We start from the raw sequence: 20,705 nt of genomic DNA on the forward strand, positions 1-20,705 counted from the left end.
GTGTAATTTCCGGCCTCCATTTTTGTTTTCTATAATTTTCTACCATTACAACATAACTACCAAGATTTAGATTTTAGCCATTTTGTATTCTAGAACATGCCCGCCATTTTTAATTCTAGAACTTTCTACCATTACATCACAACTAATGAGGATTCAGTCAACATCACTAATATTTTTTTATGCTACTGGCAGCCATCTTGAAATATACTTTATTACTGAATTTTTTTATATGTAATTTAATGCACTATATACAAGCATTTATATTAGTTTCCTTCTAGTGTTGTACATATTGTTCAATGTAATACTTATGCATACCTTAATAACAAACTTTAAAATATTTTAGTGATAACCACTAGACCATCCTTTTAGTTATTTTTTTTACAACCATGCTACTTATGTTTTTTATTTATATATATTGGTACCAAGGAACTAAAACCACGAAATAACGTACACCATTTTTTGAACAATCACCATATTTATTAATATATATGTACAAAATTATTTTCGAATCGTATTCTTTTCACGACGAATCACATCTTGGATATCTTCCACTTCTTCCCGAAGCCTCCTGAGTTCGTGCAGAACAGCAGTTATGTCCATGTTCCACGCATCTTGCATGGCTATTCTTTCCGCAGCAACTTCTTCCCAAAAGGCGCGCACCTCTTCAATGACATTTTGAAGAGACAGTCCCTCATCGACGGCAGCGCCCTCCTCCTCATCTGTTGGTTCCTCCTGCATGTCAGGCAAATCGAGCGTGTACTCGCTCCAGGACACCGGCGAAAGTTCCTGGAACTAAAAATCTTGCACTTTTGTTCTAGGTAGGCGCCGTCCTCTGAATTTTCACGGGCTTGGAATCGTCAACGCATATTTAGACTTATGACCATAGAACGATGTCGTAAATTTAAATATGCGCAGGCTGCATTACAAAGCCGAAAATTAAAACTTCCTAAATTAGAAAACAACAACAAAATATACATGTCAGAACACAATGCGCAGACACTATATTCTCACACATATATGAACTAGAGGTGGGTCGAAAAGTATCAACCTGATACTTTGTCACTGATACGCTCCTGTATCAGGAACGGCAAACGAGGACACTTGAAAAGTATCAGAGACTTTAGTATCAGTTCAGAATTCACCTGGAACAACACCACGGCCAATGAGCGCAGTACCCGATCGCAGATGACGGTCACTTGGGCGGAGCTTGTGAAAGGGGAGGGAGCAGGAACGACGAATAAGGGATAAAGAAGGGAAAGAATGTAGGGGAGGAAGCGCAGGGGAAGGCGTTGAAGCCTTGAATGAGAGGCGCAAAGTGATATTGTTACAAGCAGGGCTGCCCCTCATGGGTTTTTCCACCCAGATATGGTTTTTTCCAATGGTGTTTGGGTTTATGGGTTTTTAAATAATGAATTCCAACAATTCTAGGTTTTTTATAATTATAATTATTTTTATACCTTGACGTCGTACCTCCGTGCCTCTGGGTTAAAGCCCGGATCACAGCCCTGTCCGCAGCGCGCCGCGGCTTTGGGAATGACGTCACTTCCGCTCCGTGCGCGCGAGAGCAGTGCGCCGGCGTCCTGGTCTCCAGTCCCGTGCGAGCCACCTTCGAGGCTAGGCGCGGTCGCGAGACGCTCCATAAACTCGCCGCTATTATCGCTTTTGGATTCTGTTCTATAGTGTGTATAATCTCTTTTATCGTTGTCTTTACCGGGTGCGTGAGTGTTGTTTTGTATCTGGCGTGTCCGCGGGCCAAAAAACGTGGACTAACACAACTAGCCTGCACCGCACATTTCTCCAGCGCGCGACGTCCCTCGGCAGCTACACGGGTCGGACGGTCCACCCCTGCCTCCCCGCAGGAGGCTGCTCTACGCGAGAGAGCTGGCGCCGGGCAACACTAGAAAACGGCCCAGCGACGTCCGCCACGTCTCCACGCATTCTACGGAGGCGGGTACGCGACATTTGGCACCCAACGTGGGGCGAACTGCAAGTCCACAGGAGAGCGCGTGCAGTGCGGGAAAAGAGTGTACAGTGAGTGATCAGACAGCGTGAAAATCCACCTGGGACAATGGATGGATTCACTTATTCACCTAGACAGTACTTCTGATCTCATCAACGCGAGGACGCAACCATTCCTTTCCCACGTTTCCAACACCTATCAGTTTCACGGTTCAGCTGATAACGCATCGCCGTCTCCCGTCCCGCAACCGGATTATATTTCCCGTCGATTCACCACCACCCCCCTCCAACGGGATAACGCACCGTGGTACCCCCTCCTTTTTCACCCTTTCGCCGTTCTGCCATCGGTGATCTTCGGGGCGCGCCGGCGGTGTTCGGGCGGGCGCGGTGATAGCCTGCGCGGGCAGGCTGCGCAGACGGAGCGGCCACGTGGGCCCCGTGTTTGTAAACAATGCTGCCGCGCGGGTTGACAGTTACGTGCGCGACGTGTCAGCTACCGAAAGGCATGGACCTTGTGACAGGAGAGTGGCAGTGTCGGAACACGTGTACGTGCACGCCACTGAGGCGCAGTGAGGTGAAGACAGAAACTGCTGAGGGTGTGTTGTTATGGGACAGGGATACATCATCAGAGCAGATGCATAGGGTAGCCCCGAACACAGCGAGTGCCGTGTACCGGGAAAAAGGAGGATGTGACGAGTGTAGAGGCTGCTCGGGCAACCGCGTCGGGTCGATGTTACCGAACCAGAATCCACCGTCGCCGAACCTAATTGACTGGGACACACCTACGAACTCGGCAGCGCCGCCAGTCGCGTACGCTGTGCGGGTTGCCACAGGGGCTGGGCGTATAGTGCTGCCAGAGTTTAGCGGGCTCGTGCACGAAGACCCACGGGAGTTTGTGCGGTGGTGTGAGAGGCGTATGTTACAGTGCAGTGTGCCGGTAGAGGAGTGGACCCAGCGCACAAGCGAACAGTTGCGTGGTCGAGCTCGTGAGTGGTGGACTCTATGGGGGCGATACGATATGCAGTGGCGGGAATTCGCCACGCGTCTCATGCAGCGATTTGATGACCGCCAGGCAGTCTTGAGCTGCAAGGCCCGTTTCTACGGCGAGGCGCAGAGGGACACGGAATCGGTGGAGAGATTCCTGGCGGGCAAGTTGCAGCTATATCGTCGCATAGCCCCAGGGGAAGCGCCGGAGCAAGCGTTGCCGGACGTGACCGCGTTAGTGCGGGAAGAATTACAACCCTTCCTCAGGCCGTATTGCAACAGGTCTGTTGAAGAATATGTGCGACAGGCCGTAGCCACGGAGGGCAACCTGCAGCGCCTTCTGGGGCGACGGACAACTATGACCACTCCCGGACGAGAGCCCAGACACGAGTACAGAGCGCCCGCTCTCCCAGAGGGAGACATGCAGCTCGAACGTCCACGACAGATGGTAGCACGGGCAATCGAAGGCCCACCGAGTGGCAGACGACAGACCACCGCACCAGAGTGGCGGAACGCGGGGAATCGGCGGGACGGAGGCCGACCACCCCAGTGTCGCCTTGGATGCCCGCAGGACACGTTCCATTGGCACCAGGACTGCCCAAGACAACAACAAAAACAACAACAACAACAACAACTGGCGGGAAATGGGCAGCAGGGGGTGTAGGACCAACAGTTCTGCCCCCCACGCCACCTAACCTCCTTCCCGAAGCCACGGCTGAGACACGCATAACACTGGGACAGCTCACCACCCCAGACGACCGGCTGATGCGGGTACCCGTCACTCTGAACGGGAGACCGACGGCCGCTCTCGTAGATACAGGTCCGAGCCACGTGTTCGTGGCCCAACACTTGGTGCCGCCAGCGGACGTCACACCGAGACGCTGTGCACTGCGTCTGGCCACGAGCACCGGAGTCGGGACAGCCATCGGGGACGCCATCATAACGGTGAGTGTGAGGGAGCTGGTTACCCAGACAGCAGCAGTTGTAGTAGAGGGACTCAGGGAGGACCTAGTGCTGGGACAGCCTTGGTTGGTAGAGCATGACACAGTGATAGCGCCGGCCTCTGGGCTAGTGAATGTTGGCAAACATGAGCGCCTGGCAGTGTATGCACTAGGTAGAGCACCACCTCCCCCGAGAGAGCCCACGAAGTTAGAAGATGTGGACAATGATGTACCCCCAGAGTATCAGGATGCATTCAGGTGGCTCATAAGGGAAAGGCAGAGCATCTTCGCCACTGCCGACCCACTCAGGCGCACAACGGTGACAGAACACCGAATCCCCACTATGCACGACCAACCAGTGTATGAGGCCCCCAGGGGATATGGTTTCCGCGAGCAACGGGTGATACGTGAGCAAGTGCACGAAATGTTGCGAGATGGTGTCATTGAACCCTCCAACAGCGCATACAACTCACGCATCGTCCTAGCTGCCAAGAGGGATGGGACCATGCGCTTCTGTGTGGACTTCCGTCCCCTGAATAGTGTCACCATTAGTTCTCCACCACCACAGATCAGTGTGGACGAGGCCTTGGCAGGCCTGGGCAATGCACGAGTGTTCACGACCCTTGACTTACGTTCGGGGTATTGGCAGGTGCCAATACACCCAGGTGACAGAGAAAAGACTGCGTTCACGGTGCCCGATGGTAGACGATTTCAGTTCTGTGCCATGCCCTTCGGGCTCAAGTGCGCGCCGGCCACATTTCAAGCTATGATGGCCCGCATACTGGAAGGGTACATTGGCCAGTTTTTGACAGCCTACCTCGACGACGTGATTGTGTACGCCAAGACCTGGGAGGACCATGTGCAGCACCTGTCCCTGGTCCTGGAGCGGCTCCAGATGCACCACTTGACCTGTGCCACACAGAAGTGTCACATTGGACGGAGAGAGGTGGAGTTTTTGGGGCATGTGGTGGATGCTGAGGGTAATCGTCCGCACCCGATGCACCTGGCGAAAATTGCAGAAGCTGAACCCCCTAGAACCCGCAAGCAGTTGCAGAAGCTCTTGGGCCTCGCCAACTGGCTGCGGAACTATATCCCGCAGTTCTCCACGCTCACTGCCCCCCTGACAGATCTGTTGTCACCACGACAGCGCTACCACTGGACACCGGCTGCACAGCAGGCGCTGGACAGCTTGAAGGCGGCTTTTCTCCGATGCCACACTCTGTCACGGATAAACCCCGAGAGGACGCTGTACGTGCAGACGGATGCGAGCGCCGAGGGGGTGGGCGCGGTGCTATATCAACGAGACGAAAATGGGGACAGGTGCATAATCGACTACGCCAGTGCCAAGTTCGGCCGCGCGGAACGGAATTACCACAGCAATGAACAGGAGTGCCTGGCTGTGGTATGGGCACTGAAGAAATACCGTCCCCACCTCGAGGGTAGGCAATTTGTATTGCGCACGGACAACCAATGCCTCACATGGTTGCGGACCCTCCAGGGGCGGAAGAGCAAACTCGTGAGGTGGGCGCTGTTTCTACAGTCGTTCGACTTCGTTATGGAGCACGTTCCAGGAGTAGAAAACGAGCTGCCGGATGCCCTGTCACGGGACCCTGATGAGGGATCGTGCCTGAAGGACGAGGTATCTTGGGACGAGATACTGCCACCTGGCCGTGAGACGGATCACCACCACCCAAGGGACCCAACCTGCCGCCTGCTTGCTCTAGGTGTAGACGACGACCCGCCTCCTGCGGACATGGTCGAGCTGAAACGTCGGGTGCACGATGCCCAACGCACCTCTCAGGACGCTGAGCGCAGACGCGCGAAGCAAATAGCGGAACCATGTGAGACCTGGACTACGAGGGACGGTGTGCTCTACATACGAGGAATGGGACCCGATAAGGAGTGGCGCACCTATGTCCCACCGGAGGCACGTGACGCGGTGTTGCGCTTTATGCATGATCACGACCTTGCCGGACACCCTGGGGCAGACCAAACACGGCGGGCGGTCGGTCAGCACTACCACTGGCCCGGCATGGCCCGGGACGTGCGGGAGTACGTGAGGACTTGTGAGACGTGTCAAGAGCGGAAAGCGCGGCAGAGCGACGGGACGGAGCAACAACAGCCTCGCATTCCCACTACCCCTTTCCAGTCCATCGCGCTGGATGTCATGGGGCCATATCCCCGCACAGCCCGGGGCAAGAGATTCCTGGTGGTAGTGACCGATCTCTTTACCCGTTGGGTAGAAGCTTACCCCACCAGCAATGTACGGGCCAACACCATTGGGACAATATTGCAAACGGAATTCTTCCCACGTTGGGGCTACCCGAGAGACCTGCTGACGGACAATGCCAGCCAATTCGTCGGGAGGCAGTGGCGGGAGATGTGCAACTCGTGACACGTCGAACACCGGACCACACCTGCCTACCACCCCTGAGCCAACCCGACGGAAAGGCGAAACCAAGAGATGAAAGTCCAGATGCGCATAAGGCTGGGTAGCGACCATACTAAGTGGAACAACCATCTTGCAGAGGCTCTGTTTTGTATCCGTCGCAGAACCAATGCAGCCACAGGAATGACCCCGGCGGAAATGGTCCAAGGCCACAATTTGCCCTTGCCAGGAGAATGGACAGCCCACGGGGTAGCCGATGAAGAAGAAGATCCAGAGGAGCGCCGTCAACGGCGAGAGGCAGAAATGACAACAGCGCTCGAACACCAGAGGGCCTATACTCGCCAGATAACACCGCAGATGACCCGAATGCCACCGGAACTCCAACCTGGAGAACTGGTATACGTGAGCACGCAGCCTCTGTCCAGCGCGCCGAAGAACTACAGTGCTGGGTTGAGCCCCAGATGGTCGGGACCACACCCGATCCTTAAACGGCTAAGTAGGAGCACCTACCTAGTCCGCCTTGATGGACGGCGGGCGCGAAAAGTGCACCGAGACACCATACGGAGAACATCAGTCCCAGGAGAAAATTTGGTCTCTGAAGATGTCACCCTAGTAGAAGTGGACGAAACGCCTACTTTAGACGACTCGATCACACCCCGAGGCATGCGGGGCCTGTTCCATGCCACCCCCAGCCCCGAAACAGTGACCCTGGAAACAGCAGGAAGCTCGGCCACAAGTCCGAGGCGACGCCGTCGGAGACGCACGATGCGGACACAGATCGATGACGTCACCGGGATGCCCGAGGCGGGCGCCGATGCGGCGGGCGAACAACCTCTGGTGACCGAGCCGGACGAGGAGGAGGCAGCTGAGCCACTCTCCCCCACCCGAGGTGGATGGGGACATGGTGCCTCCCTCGCCGATGCAGAGTTCAGAGTCACAGTCGAGGAGCCGGCTGAGACGACCCCGAGATGCAACTGGTCATCGTAATGCTGGAAACACCACTTGCAAATATGTAGATTGTGATGATGTGCAGTCACCTGGGGTCTCACCAGTCTTGAAAAATTCTTGATATATGCATAATGTGCATTATCTTCTTCGGATATATACAAGAGATCAAAGTGCTGACTCTTCTCTTCTTTTGCTACACGTAGCGGTATGATTTTTGTGTCCTCATTGAGTCCATACACATTGACTGTCACTTCAGGATTGTTTCTCTCGAATATGTTTATTTGGTGAAGAGGCATGGGGAATTTAAGACCACTAAAATTAAATTTGTTTTCCAAGTCTTTATATCTCTGGTTCACACGTTCTGGATGCTCCCCTTCGACGAATCTAGCCAGCATAGCCCACTTGAAGCATTGTTATTCTTCATTCTTTGGGTTGATGATGGCTTCCCTAGCCTTGATGGAAGCTGGTAAGTCGATGAAGCTGGAAGCACGGAGTGGATCTAGCTTATTGATCCTTAGCTGCAGACGATGTACAGCAATGAGGGTCCAGCCACTTCCTTTGCCCTGGTACTCTTCTTCTTCCTGGCATATCTTCTCTATGCTGGCTGTGACTGCTTCTTTGATGCCATCGGTTGTGTAGAGCGGGATGTTCTTAGTCTTGAATGACCGCGGGTCTTCTTGGTCTTCATGAGGCTCTGGCTTTCCATAAAGACAATCCAACCATAAATTGAACTTTACGGCTCCATTTTCTTCTATTTCTTGTTTGAGCTGGCCAATTATGTTTGCTTTCATGTCTTCCAGATAAGTACATATATCTCTGCCACATTCGGATGTATTTTCAGCTACCAGGGTCTTCAAGTTGCCTCGAAATGCAGTCTCGGCCTCCACAAACACAAACTGGGAGGCTACTCCTGCTCCTGCTATTATCTTTGGTCGAGATGTTTTGGGTTGAGGAACAGTCGATGGTCCAGGCTGGGGCGAAGCTTCTCGTCTTCTCTTGGCTGGTGTTGAGCCATTACACTTGGTAGCATGTCTGGCTAGGTTGTCTGGTCTGGTGAAGTCTTTCTCGCACTTGTCACACTTTAGAAGCTGGCGATCTGGATTGAAATTGCACGCCTTCTCATGTCTTCGTGCATCTCCAATGTGAGAAAATAGTTTGTTGCAGTACTTGCAACTTAGACTCGCTGCATTGCAAATTTCGCCAATGCATGACCTCAAGTGTTTAGTCATATTGTCTTTGCGAGTGATGGCTACCCCACACTTCTCACAAATCTGCTGGTCGTCTCTGTGTGGGTTGTGGAGGCACTGGCGCTCGTGGCGTAATCCATTGAAACGAGTAGCGAAAACCTTATTACAGAATCCACACTGTAACCCTTGAGGAAGCATTGGACTTACCCCAGAAGAAGAAGAAGCAGAAGAAGCAGCAACTCCGGATGTCTTGCCGTCCATGATGATGATGTCGATGATGTTGATGATGCAGGACATCTCAACAGGAATCTCCCAACGGAACATGCGGTGGCAGCTCGACGTTGAAAGAGACGAGGAGGAAACCTTAGAGATGACGAATGATGAAGTAGTAACGATGAAAAGCACTCGAAGTCACTGGGAACACTAATCCACAAGCTCTCGAAGTCGATGGGCAGAAGCGCACGAGCAGCGAAGAACTTGTAGTCAGGTCGGCAGATGAACAGCGAATGAAATGGGTTGGCCTTGCTTGCCTGCTTTTATAGTCCCAGCAGCAGCAGTGGTTGACTCACTAATCCATATATGGGCATACAGAAATTCCAAGCATCTGATTGGCTGAGATAATTTCGGAGGGAGCCTGAGCAAAGGTCACGAGGTAGTCAGGGCTGGATGCCTTATCTGTTTACCAAGAATCACCCTGACACAATAGGCGCCAGCATGTCGCATCGATGATGACTCATAGGGCTGACTGACTTGTGTACTGGGGAAAAACCCAGTAGGCGCTGATAAAGACTAGTTGCAACAAACAACTTAAGAGTGACTCGTGATTGCTTCCAGATACTACAGGGCGCCAGCATGTCGCATCGATGATGACTGGTCGCAACAAGCTTCTATGGCTCATAGGACTGGCTGTACTGGAGGGAAAAAAGCCCAGCATGATAGGCGCCAGCATGTCGCGTTTCTAAAGACCAGTTGCAACAGGCCACCCACGTATACTTGTTCTAGCTACAAAAAAGATTTTTTTTTTCCAGTGTTTAACAGACGTTTATTAAACAGATTCATGTTACTGTATTTTCATATACCTTAATTACTTTGATATCAATGTATTTATACCATTATTGATTTTTACTCGGATTTAAAGTCATGTATATAAGTATTCTACATTGAATTATTTTAAGTAGAAAATAAAATATTTTAATATCCTGAATAATTGCATTTTTTTAAATTACAGAAAAAGTAGTTATTGCACAACAGGTATTAAATGAAACAAATCAGTTCGTAATATTTGTATTTTATTCTTTTTTCAATAGCAAATACACATTCGATTACATTTACAAAGAATTCAGCATGTCTGTAAGAACTTTCTTTAGTACATTTTTGACACACACAGTAATTATTTCAGAGTCTATATTCAAAGGAATACTCTCCTTGATAACATCATTTACTGGAGTTAGTTGAAAACACATTTGGAAGCACAATTAAAAAAGGAAGCACATTTGGAAGCACATCAAAAAGGCAATACATTTTGGAAGCACCATCATCAAAAAGGCAGCACATTTTGGAAGCACAATCAAAAAGGCAGCACATTTTGGAAGCATAATCAACAAAAAGGCAGCACATTTGGAAGCACAAGTTACGAGAACTATGTCTTAGTTAGAAATCAGAATACAAGAAATAAAAACATTAAATTTTTATTATCAATATTTAATTTATTTCTCCACATTATACAAATGCAAGTAAAACAAGCCATTATTGTATGTAGCCAGCTTTCCTCAGTTCTTTGAGTATGAAGGATATTTCTTTGATGCACGAATAGTTTCCTGCACAAAGCGAGCCATGTAGAAGTCTTAGCCGGTCAACCAATATGTTTGGATCTTTCCATGATGTGTAATATAATAAACTTTTATAAATAAAATAAATTTTCATGTATACTATGTTTTTTATTTCCCTTAATTTATCCTGCTTACTTTATGGTGAAAATTATAAGTATACCTAATGAAATAATTTCCAATAAATATGTTATTAATATTAATGATATATATGCATACTTAATATTGTTTACATGAGATACTGAGTTACAATATAAAGAAAATGTAAGCACAAAGGAAGGCATGTAAAGAAAACATAAGTGTATAGGAAAGTCCTCAAAGAAATTGTAGTCGCAAATGAAATACATGTTAAGAAAATGTAAGCGTAAATGAAAGCCCTCAAAGAAATTGTAGTCGCAAATGAAAGGCCTTAAAGAAATTGTAAACGCAAATGAAAGCCCTCAAAGAAATTGTAAGCGCAAATGAAAGCCCTCAAAGAAATTGTAAGCGCAAATGAAAGCATGTAAAGAAAACATAAGCTATGTAAATCAGTTTGAGTAGGTCTGATGCTGGTAGCGATAAATAATCCGTGTTAGCTTCTACAGCCAATACAACTTATATTTTATTTTAATAGTAGACTTATAAAATTCCAACACCAAGAATAAATGTTATTACTTAGATAAATAAAATCATAAATTGGAGAAGGAGATGTATCAATGTATTTGAATATTAGAATATGTCGTTGCGGATGAATGTGTGTTGACAGCTTTTAACATTTTAATTTTTTTTATATGTCATGCGCATGGAAGCTTGAAAAAATAATGGGTGCTGCAACGTGAATCCTGAGAAGCAGTAGCACGTGGCACACCGATTAAATGTACCTAGTTTTAAAGGGTTTAAGAAAGGAGTTCTCTGGAATAAGTAATTATGTTTTGCTTTTTTGAAAACATTTAAATTTAGTCTGATAATTATTTAATATAATATTAGACAATAATTAATATAAAATAATAAGAGAAACACCTTACATAGGCCTACTTCTGGTACCTTGGTTGAAAAACAATATTAAGTATGTTACAATAGTTTGTTTGTTTGGTTTAGGAATCACATGCATCTACAGTTTAATTAGTGAAATCTAGATCTATATACGATAATTAAGCAAAAAAAACACGCACAATATCGCCACACTCAGAGCGGCATACCGGACACTTTAGTGTTACAAATGGAGATTGGTTCTCTCTCAGGCCGATTACACAGTTCTCACATAACACGAAATGTCCGCAAGGATATACCATGTGAGTCAATGGGTTGAGAAGACAAACCTTACACGTCATGTGTGTTCTTTGGTCTGGTTCTGGATCTTCAGGCAAAAGCTCTTCTACTTCTGCTGGCACATTCCGAAGTGCTCTTGGTATGACATCTTCGGGATCGTCCTCATCCTCCGATGCTTGATAAGCCTCAGTAGCTTCTGCTCTCGCATTCTGAGTTTGCAAAGTGTTATATGCGCCATCAACTGTGTGCGCAGCTTTGCGCAGGAATTCAGTGACGCTAAATTCTCGCGATACTAATTTTCCTATGATTTTTCGCAAATTCTGCGTGTTGGTGTTCTGTGGTTTCTGTCTTCTAATAGTCTTTCCTTCTACAAGAGCTTTGAATTCCGAAAAGTACATGTTGCTCAAGTCAGACAGGTGAACTAAAAATTTCCACACATTTGCATGTGGGCCCATTATTGACAAAACTAGAGCGTGGAAAGATTCCAACGCATTATTTGTTCTTCTTTGTAGATTGAAGACAGAAAAGCATCGGGGCGTCACTCTAGCCATCCAGTAGTTTTGAAAATATTCGATCAAATTTGCCAACTTTTCTTCCAAATTTTTTTCATGTATGAAAATTAGGATTGCCTCTAATCCGTCAGCAATGTCGTAGGCAGGAACAGCATCGTCATGTGGGGCTCCTCTTGTTGCAGGCAAGTGGGCTAGTGCCATCAACATTTTTATAGCCCTCTTCATGTCGTCATTGTTCTTGCAGTCCTCCACTAGACCAGTTTTCATGACCATTCTCCAAATAGCCTGAAAGCAAAAATTTGTAGAACATGAAACTTAAGTACATAAAATAATACAGTAAGTACAGGTGCGTAGGCATTCTGGATCATGGGTGAGGGGAGGGGAGAGGAGTGAAGAGAGGTGTAGGGGGAGGGGTGAGTTTGCCTGGAGAGGGGAGGGGAGAGGAGGAGGTGGAGATAGACTTAGTCTCTCACCATCATCCCCCTCTTCCTAAGACTTGCTGCTTTTCATACCACTCTAACCCCCTTAAGCTATACCCCCCTACATCGAACCATACACTGTGAGATAAAACAGAATACCCCTCCCCACTACATAAGCATATCTCCCATTAATTTTCCTACCAACACCCATAAGACATACATACTTCTGAAAAAGGGCATTAGCATGCTCTATCCACTCCCTAAGACTTTTTTTGTCATATCACTCGAAAGGTCATGCCCCTTCCTCGAACCCTGTGACCTATACACAACCTCGTAATTATTACATAAACATACCTACCACTCCTCTCCTACCAACACATATTGCACCACATATAACTTACCTCTCCCCACCACCACTTAACTGAAATGCAGAAGTATGTCCAATCCCAACAAGCTCCCGATGTGATAAAAACACTAGTATAACCTGCTCAGAGATACTATAACTGTCCAATATTAATGTGTGTAAATGGGGTTAACGTTTTCCTTTAAAGAAAAAAATCCCGGACCGGAACAGTACCTTCCTTTATTGAATTCCATCGCTACACTCATCTAGCCTGACAGAGAAATGTGTGTGTGGAGATTTTTAAAATTAATTTTTTGGATGTCTTATCTTATTGGTTATTGATTAAGTCTGTACACTTCTGTGCCTTCGGATTACAAAGTTAGAATGCCGAATTAGACAGGAATGGAGGTTAGTATTGGATGTTTCGAGATGTTGATATCATTAGTAATGCGGCCCATAATTTATTGACATTCTTTCATAAAGCACAGATGCCAAACAGTAACAATTGTACTTAAAGTAATATAAAAAATAATTCTACAAAACATGATCGTAATTTTTTTTTAATATTTCTTTTACTCTGCATTTATGTGTGTCTTTTTTGTGCACTGTTTTCTGTATGTTTGTGATTGTTAGTGGGTGTTTTTGTGCATATATGCGATTTAGTATATTGGCATGTATGTCTGTGTTTATTTCTGTGTGTATTTCTGTTTTTGTAGACACATTAAATGCTGTGTTAGAAAATTATGACATTCAAGAAAAATATGAAAAGGTGAATGAAACTGTTAAATCGAAATTTTGTTTCACAGAATTTCATTTTGGTATCTAAGTAGTAGGAATTGGTTACTTCTGACGCACGGCTGGCGGCTAAGGATTGAGGATGGGGTCAATTACCGATCGCCCTGACTTCACAGCGGCCATCTTTGATGACCTTGGGCATGACCTTTGATCTTGGGCATGAACTTGGTGGCCAATTTGGGTCCGCCATTTTGTTTTTGCCGCTATTTTTTGAGCCGCCATTTTGTTTTCTAGAACTTTCCATGACATTCAACATCCTACTCCTAGGCGTTGCATTTTTCGTTATTGCCGCCATATTGGATTTCCTTAAATATTAACCAATTTCAATGAAATTTTTTTAAAATTTAATAACAAAATTTAATTCAAATTGTTTTTATTTAAAAACCTCCACCATCTTGAATTTTGTCTGCCATATTAAAAAATTTTAATTTTTAACTTGGAAAGTCGGGAAAAATTAAAAATTAATAAAAAATTAATTATTTTAAATTATAATAAAAATTTATATAAAACATACTTATGTCACAGAGTCCTGGGTTCGAATCATACGAGGTAAAAATTTGAATTTTTTGCGACTTTCTAGCTCGATATTAAGATAATTTTAAGATGGCGCCCATGATAGTGGATGCCATGACAGTTGACTGTTAATAAATTAATATTTCACTCTAGCAGTTAAAATTAAAACTAACATGATGGCCTTCAGCAGCTTGAAACAAGATGTCTGCTCCCAGCAGCCAGAAACAAGATGGCGGACATGTCGTCATACCGACTGACTTAATATTTAATTTGACATATGCTGTTGTAAGGTTAGTCTGCCGGTGGCTTGTATGGCGTAAGGATCAGTTGCCATTTTAATTTATTTATTTTTACCTCTTCGGATTCGAACCCAGGACTCTGTGACATAAGTATGTTTTTATATAAATTTTCATTATAATTTTAATTAATTAAATGTTTTTATAAATTTTAAAATTTTACCTGAGTTTCGAAGTTAAAAATTACAAAATTTCAATATGGTGGTCGAATTTAAAGATGGTAGGTTTTTAAATTAAAAAGAAATTTGAATTAAATTTTGTTATATATTTTAAATTTTTCATTGAAATCGGTTAATATTTAAGGAAATCCAAGATGGCAGCCATAACAAAACATGCAACACCTAGGAGTAGGTCGTTCGATGTCATGGAAAGTTCTAGAAAACAAAATGGTAGCGAAACAAAATGGTGGCGAAACAAAATGGTGGAAAGTTCTAGAAAACAAAATAATGGCTCAAAAAATTGGCAGTGAAAACAAAATGGCGGACCCAAATTGGCCACCAAGGTCATGCCCAAGGTCATCCAAGATGGCCGCTGTGACGTCAGGGCGTTCGGTCATTGACCCCATCCTCAATCCCCAGCCGCCGCCCGTGCACCCGAAGGAACCAATTTCTACTATGTACCTACCTAGCGAATTTTTTAAACAATCGAAAACATCAGTATCATTGCGGGAGCTATGCTGTATGCTTTCTTGACATCTGCTAAATGGTATTCACTAACAATCAAGTAAAAGTATGTATTAAGAGTATTACTTATACTTAAAGTTGACTGGGATGGTAATGTAACAGAATCTGAATGTTCATTAGCCCCTAAATTTCCTCTAAAAAAGAAGAAGAGTTAGTTCATGACAGAATAACTTACTTACCTGGCAGTAATGGTACCAACACCCATGGAACTCTGCATTCGGATATCTGGTTATAATGGCATTAACAAGTCCTTTTTCAAAATCTGACGATACAGCCACAATTTCCCAAGCAGATGTCTTCTGATGGAATATGTCTAAGACAGCAACGTATGCTTCTTGAGTCCGTTTGGTCATCAAGGCGAAGAAAATCGGAAATCCCTGAAATTGTAACGTTAATTTATTATTTTAAACACATCATTACCTAAAAAAAAAAAAAAAAAAAAAAAACCACACACAAGGAAAATCAAATCTTAACAAAATCTGGTATCCATAATTATTTGTAATACACTTTTATGATTTTGCATTTTTTTTTTTTAAGAAATAAAGGTAAATTCTGTACACAAACTTTTGTAATTATGTAGTAACATAAAAACAAGCAAACAAAGAAAGTCGAGCACGTTTTTGAAATCTGAAGAAACACTTCCAAATTAAAAAAGGAGTTGCAAATAAGAAAATGGAGTATTGAATTTCTAAAAGAATATTGCTAGTATACTTACTATGTCTTGAAAGTATACCACCGCTGTCATCAGTTGACAAAAGCCGCTCGGCCTTCGGGGGACTACTTTGAAGGTAGCGTCAAATGATACCTCACGACGTTCGGTTGGATTTTCCGAAAGGAATTGAAGGAAGGTATCATTAGCAAAAACAATTGCAGTGATTTGTCCATTGTCAGTTTCTACGACTTTGTGGGCAAGTTGTTTTTCGTGGTTGGGGCTGTACAGATCTGCCCAGGTTCTGCCGTCCAAAATATTGCAGAACTCCCGCAAATCCTCCGTAATTGGTGGAAATAGCTCACGTCTTGCTCTTTCCATACACCTCCGCACTGTTGCATAAGGATTTTTATCTGCACCATCAGAATTTCTGTAAAAAATAGAAGAAGCATATTAAGACTTAAGAGTAACTTAAGATAGCCACTATCTTGGAGACCAGTGACTTTGAGATTGAACCCGAACATGCTATTTATTTGATTATCATACTTGTTATAGGGTTAGAGAAAATTGAGATTATTATCACATTTGTATATAATTTGAAGATTCAATGTAACTGAAATGAGAAGTTTAGAAGTTAAATAATAGGTAGCTATAATATATGCCTGATAAGTTTCACCCTACACATCCCAATTCCTTTCAAATTATTAAATTTATGCTGCGTGTTCAAGTCTTAAAAACCACCTTCCTGCTTGCAATCGACACATTTTGCAGATCGAACTTCGCTATGACTACATTCAGTACAGCTAAGAGCTCCAGCGTGACATAATCACGAATAGTGACACACATTTCTCTTGGAGACGCTTGGCACAGAACACCCCACTTTGCCATTTACATGACACAATTTTAACAATAAAAGGCTTAGTATTACCAAATTTCTTGATGCTTACGCTGCGGCTTCTGCCAATAATCACATTCATATAAACATTGAAACACATAAAAAGCTGTTTGAATCTTACCATGTTCAATTAAACACTTCACAGCCTTTTCATTTTATTAACTCTTTGAGGACTTTGTACAGTTCGTCGTAGTTTTCTTGTCCTTTTTTTTTATTGATGGTCGTTATCATTAAAATGTACGTACATGACTTAGTAACCATGAAAATCTGTTACGCGACATCATATAAGAAATATATGTGTCTCTCATTGCAGGGTTAGATGACCTAGAGTCCTTGTAGCATTACAATTTCTGTATTCCCATTATGAGATTGGTGGCAAAAAATGCTTTTAGCTCCTCAAAATTAGTGTGATGAAAATTGCAAGAACCTCCCAGTTTCTGCGCAGCATACAGATTGGTCTGAAAAGCTATATTTTCTAAGAGATCCACAGGAAAAGTTGTAGGAACAGTTCTAATGGGTTCTAAATATCTTCTGGAATATAAGGATCTCAATCGCAAGTAAATTTTTTATGCCATTGAAAATAGGACAGTTTTCCCAAGTAACCTATACCTTACTAGAAAAGAAATGGCACTTCACATTTCATTTTATTGCACTGAATATCACCAATATCCTCCACGATTGGGACTGATACTTCAGGCTCCGGATTATCATCTTCCTTCACAAGGAATGGTAGCTCGGGCTGAATAAAGTGCTCTTCAACCTCACATTCGTACTCACTTACCGATGAACACGACTCATTTTCGCTAGGGATTTGGTCAAGTTCAAAATCGCTGAAAGTTTTTTTGTATTGCAACAATTGGCTACATGTTGATGCAGCTACATTCGAATTTAGACGCTGTTCATCTCCTTTTATAGCAAGATCTAATAACTAAGTTCTTGATGATATCCTTATTAATTCCTGAAAGGGAATAATGGATATTCATTAAGGAGATAAAGCATTAATTTTAAATTAGGCTTGACTCTCTTGTCTCTTGGTGAAACCCCATACATTGTGTACATTGCAACTGAGGTAATATGCGCCACGCGCGCCTCTCACCAACCAACCAATCTCTTATTTCTCGAGCCAAGCGGGGGGGACCCTTTTATAGCCGCAGAGTCAGGCGTCGAAACACCCAGAAGTCTCGCATTCAGCGGTCCCGGGTCGGTCGTGGAAACACAGAGACCCCTGCTTGAAGTCATAGGGGTTTCCGACCCGATGGCGAAGGGGTCACTCATCCCACGTGACGATGCTTCCAGATCTCTCGTAGACTGGTGGAACAGCGTGGGGAAAATCCCTGGCAGGCACCGGGGCTCGTACTTCAGGGCTCTGGCGGGTGTGTCAGGTAGGGCAGGGGAGGGGGGAAGGGCAGGGATAAGCGTGAACGTGACTGACGGGGGCCGCTAGGAACAATAGCTCTGGCCAAGGTAGTTGCATGGTGCGTGGAAAGGGAGGAGGGAAACCGAGGGCCCCTCGTCATCCAGCCTGGTATGCGTGACGTCAGCGCCCCCGCAGCCACCGGTCACGCACTTGGCGCCGTCGCTGTCTCGTCTCCAGCGTTCATAACAATATGATAAAATTATGCACGGTAACGACATGTTTTCCGCATTCCGGATTTGTCCACGCGGAAACTGTGGCTGTATCCGAATACACAGAGATGCGTCCTTAGCACACTCTTCCCTACATCCCTTAGCAAATGCAGCCACAATGTAGAGGACGCATTTCTAATGTATGGATAGTATCCGAATACATTTACTGCTAGCACCACCTGTTGACTGTCAGTCGTACTAATGTTCACGCAGCCATTTTGTGTATGGATATCTACGAATATTCAGCAAAACGTAAATAATAAATACCTACCTATTAAAAAATAACGTAACGTGAATGTTACACATGTTAGTGATCAAAATAAAATACATTCTATAAATTGTAAACTTTAAAAATACTTATGAGTTTTGAATTACCCTTTAAGTTTAAATTCGTATTTTGATTATATTTATTAACGTCTTCATTTGTCTCTGTTTAAGTTATCACTTTCACTAATAATGTTTTAAACAAATCTTATGCTGAAAATCTGAAGTAATGTTATACACAAACATAATAAAACCCAATTCCGAAGCTAATGGATGTAGGGACGCGTTAGTGGATGCGAGTGTCGCATCCCTAGAAATCTCGAATTAGTGGATGCGTGAAGTGATGCATCAGCATCCCTTGTGATAATTTTGATTCAACTCAAAGATGGCCGCGTCCACTACGATGCACTTTTAGTGGATCCCTTAGCTAATGGATCCATTAGGTCAGTATTCGGATGCAGCCACTGACAATACGTAGACTATGATTATATATACACTTCACTCATTATACACGCTACGAGTCTTAATTTTTTTTTACAGAATTAGTATATTAGTTTCTTTTACTATCGTATTTAACCCTTTCAGTCACAGAGAAAATTTTAATTTCAACTGTTGCTATGAGCCAAATTATATGATGCCTTCTTTATCTTTACAAACACAACGATCGCTCAAGCATTGAAGCCAATATACGATTTTTAATATGGCAGATGTTATTACCTAGTGGTTGCTGTATTTATGGCTGGAAACAATTCTCAGAAATAAATGATTCCACTTATTCTCACAAATTTAATGTTAGGTGACTTTTAAGTACAGTTAAAACGTAAAACTAATTAATGTGCAACTCTCCTAAATGTGGGATGCTATGACTGAAAGTGTTAAGATTAGAAAAAAAATCGCAACCAAATAAATGCATTGAACACCAACTTTGTACTAGTAACTTATGTTCTTTACAGTAAACATAAGCTGTTTTTGCTTATCTAAATTTGTTCCCTACGCGCGTCAACCTGAATTCGCACGAGAAAAAGTTTTTCAGATGTTCATCTCGAGTCGCTTACTTTATGGCAATATGAACGTTTTGGAAGTGTGAGAAATTGTGTTTTGTAAGTTTTATTACTCGTTTGTGATATGAACATTTGTCTTCCGGAAAAAGTAATGGACAGAAGTGTGTAAATTGTTTCTCTCTCTCTCCCCCCCCCCCCCCCCAATCCACCACACAAAGTCACACACACTTTTTTTTATGTATAAATTACATTCTGATGATTTAGTTTTCACCTAATACCAAATAAAATATGTATAGCCTATGATTTACTTTATACAGTAGAAACTTTCAAAATATTTCTCTTAATAAAGATTTGAAAATGAATTTTTAGATCATCCGTGTTGTATCAATCACTTAGCTACTCATTTAACTACACATAGGCCCTACTTTCCATTACATTGCGACAAATCTGTCACGAAACAACTCGTTCTAAAAAAAAGTATTAATTTCTTGTCTCATAAATTTGGACCTCTGTCTTGGATGAGGAAGAACATTAATACAAATGGGAACCACGGTGGTCCAGCGGCTAGAGGGGTGACCTACCACTAAGGCAATCCGGGTGCGGTTCCCGCCGGGATCACTCCAGGATCTCAAATGACGACGCAACAGGTCGGCGGTTTTTTTTTTTTTTGGGGGGGGGGAATCTCCTATTTCCCCTGCCTATCCCTCCTGGTGCTGCCGTATATTCATATAATTCATCCCCAGAACAACTATAGGCCTATATATATCTATCTATCTATCTATCTATCTATCTGAATACCTGAGCTGTTGTGAGCTGCCAAAACCTTCAAAGGTCATCATCATCAACAACAACAAGAACAACAACATAAATGAAGCCTATCAATATTTCTCACCTTTTCGCCTCGGAAAAAAAGATTTCGCGAAGAGAGGTGGTTTCCATTTTTGATCTTGCCTTAAGAACTGCACGCAGTTTGTATGATTCTTTAATGCTCAGGTCCGGTTCATGGTTGTGCAGTGGACTGCTTCTGGACAGAGCAATAACTGCGCCTTCCTGAAGACCCATTGTTGCTCGAGCGCGACAGCCGTGACTCTTTCTGGTGCATCTCAGTTGCCTGCAAATTTTTTTAAACGTATTGTTACAAATACGATTATTATTCTAAAATGTTGCGTGGTATAATAGCTCATATATGCAATACTATGAAGCTTGAGTTTCTTGAAACAAAGCAAT

At 44.1% G+C, this 20,705-nt stretch overlaps 1 protein-coding gene across 1 annotated transcript; it reads right to left on the bottom strand.

Annotated features, from left to right (window-relative positions):
• Positions 1–263: 263 nt before the first annotated feature.
• On the bottom strand, positions 264–9,581 carry LOC134529266 (uncharacterized). The gene is made up of 2 exons (XM_063363164.1): positions 8,616–9,581; positions 264–786 (listed from the first exon to the last, which is right to left on the bottom strand). Exons 1-2 carry the CDS (start codon positions 8,730–8,732, stop codon positions 499–501), a joined length of 405 nt encoding a protein of 134 aa, XP_063219234.1. The 5' UTR covers positions 8,733–9,581; the 3' UTR covers positions 264–498.
• Between the last annotated feature and the right edge of the window lie 11,124 nt (positions 9,582–20,705).

This window comes from Bacillus rossius, chromosome 2 (genome assembly GCF_032445375.1).
Source record: "Bacillus rossius redtenbacheri isolate Brsri chromosome 2, Brsri_v3, whole genome shotgun sequence".
NCBI lineage: Eukaryota > Metazoa > Arthropoda > Insecta > Phasmatodea > Bacillidae > Bacillus > Bacillus rossius.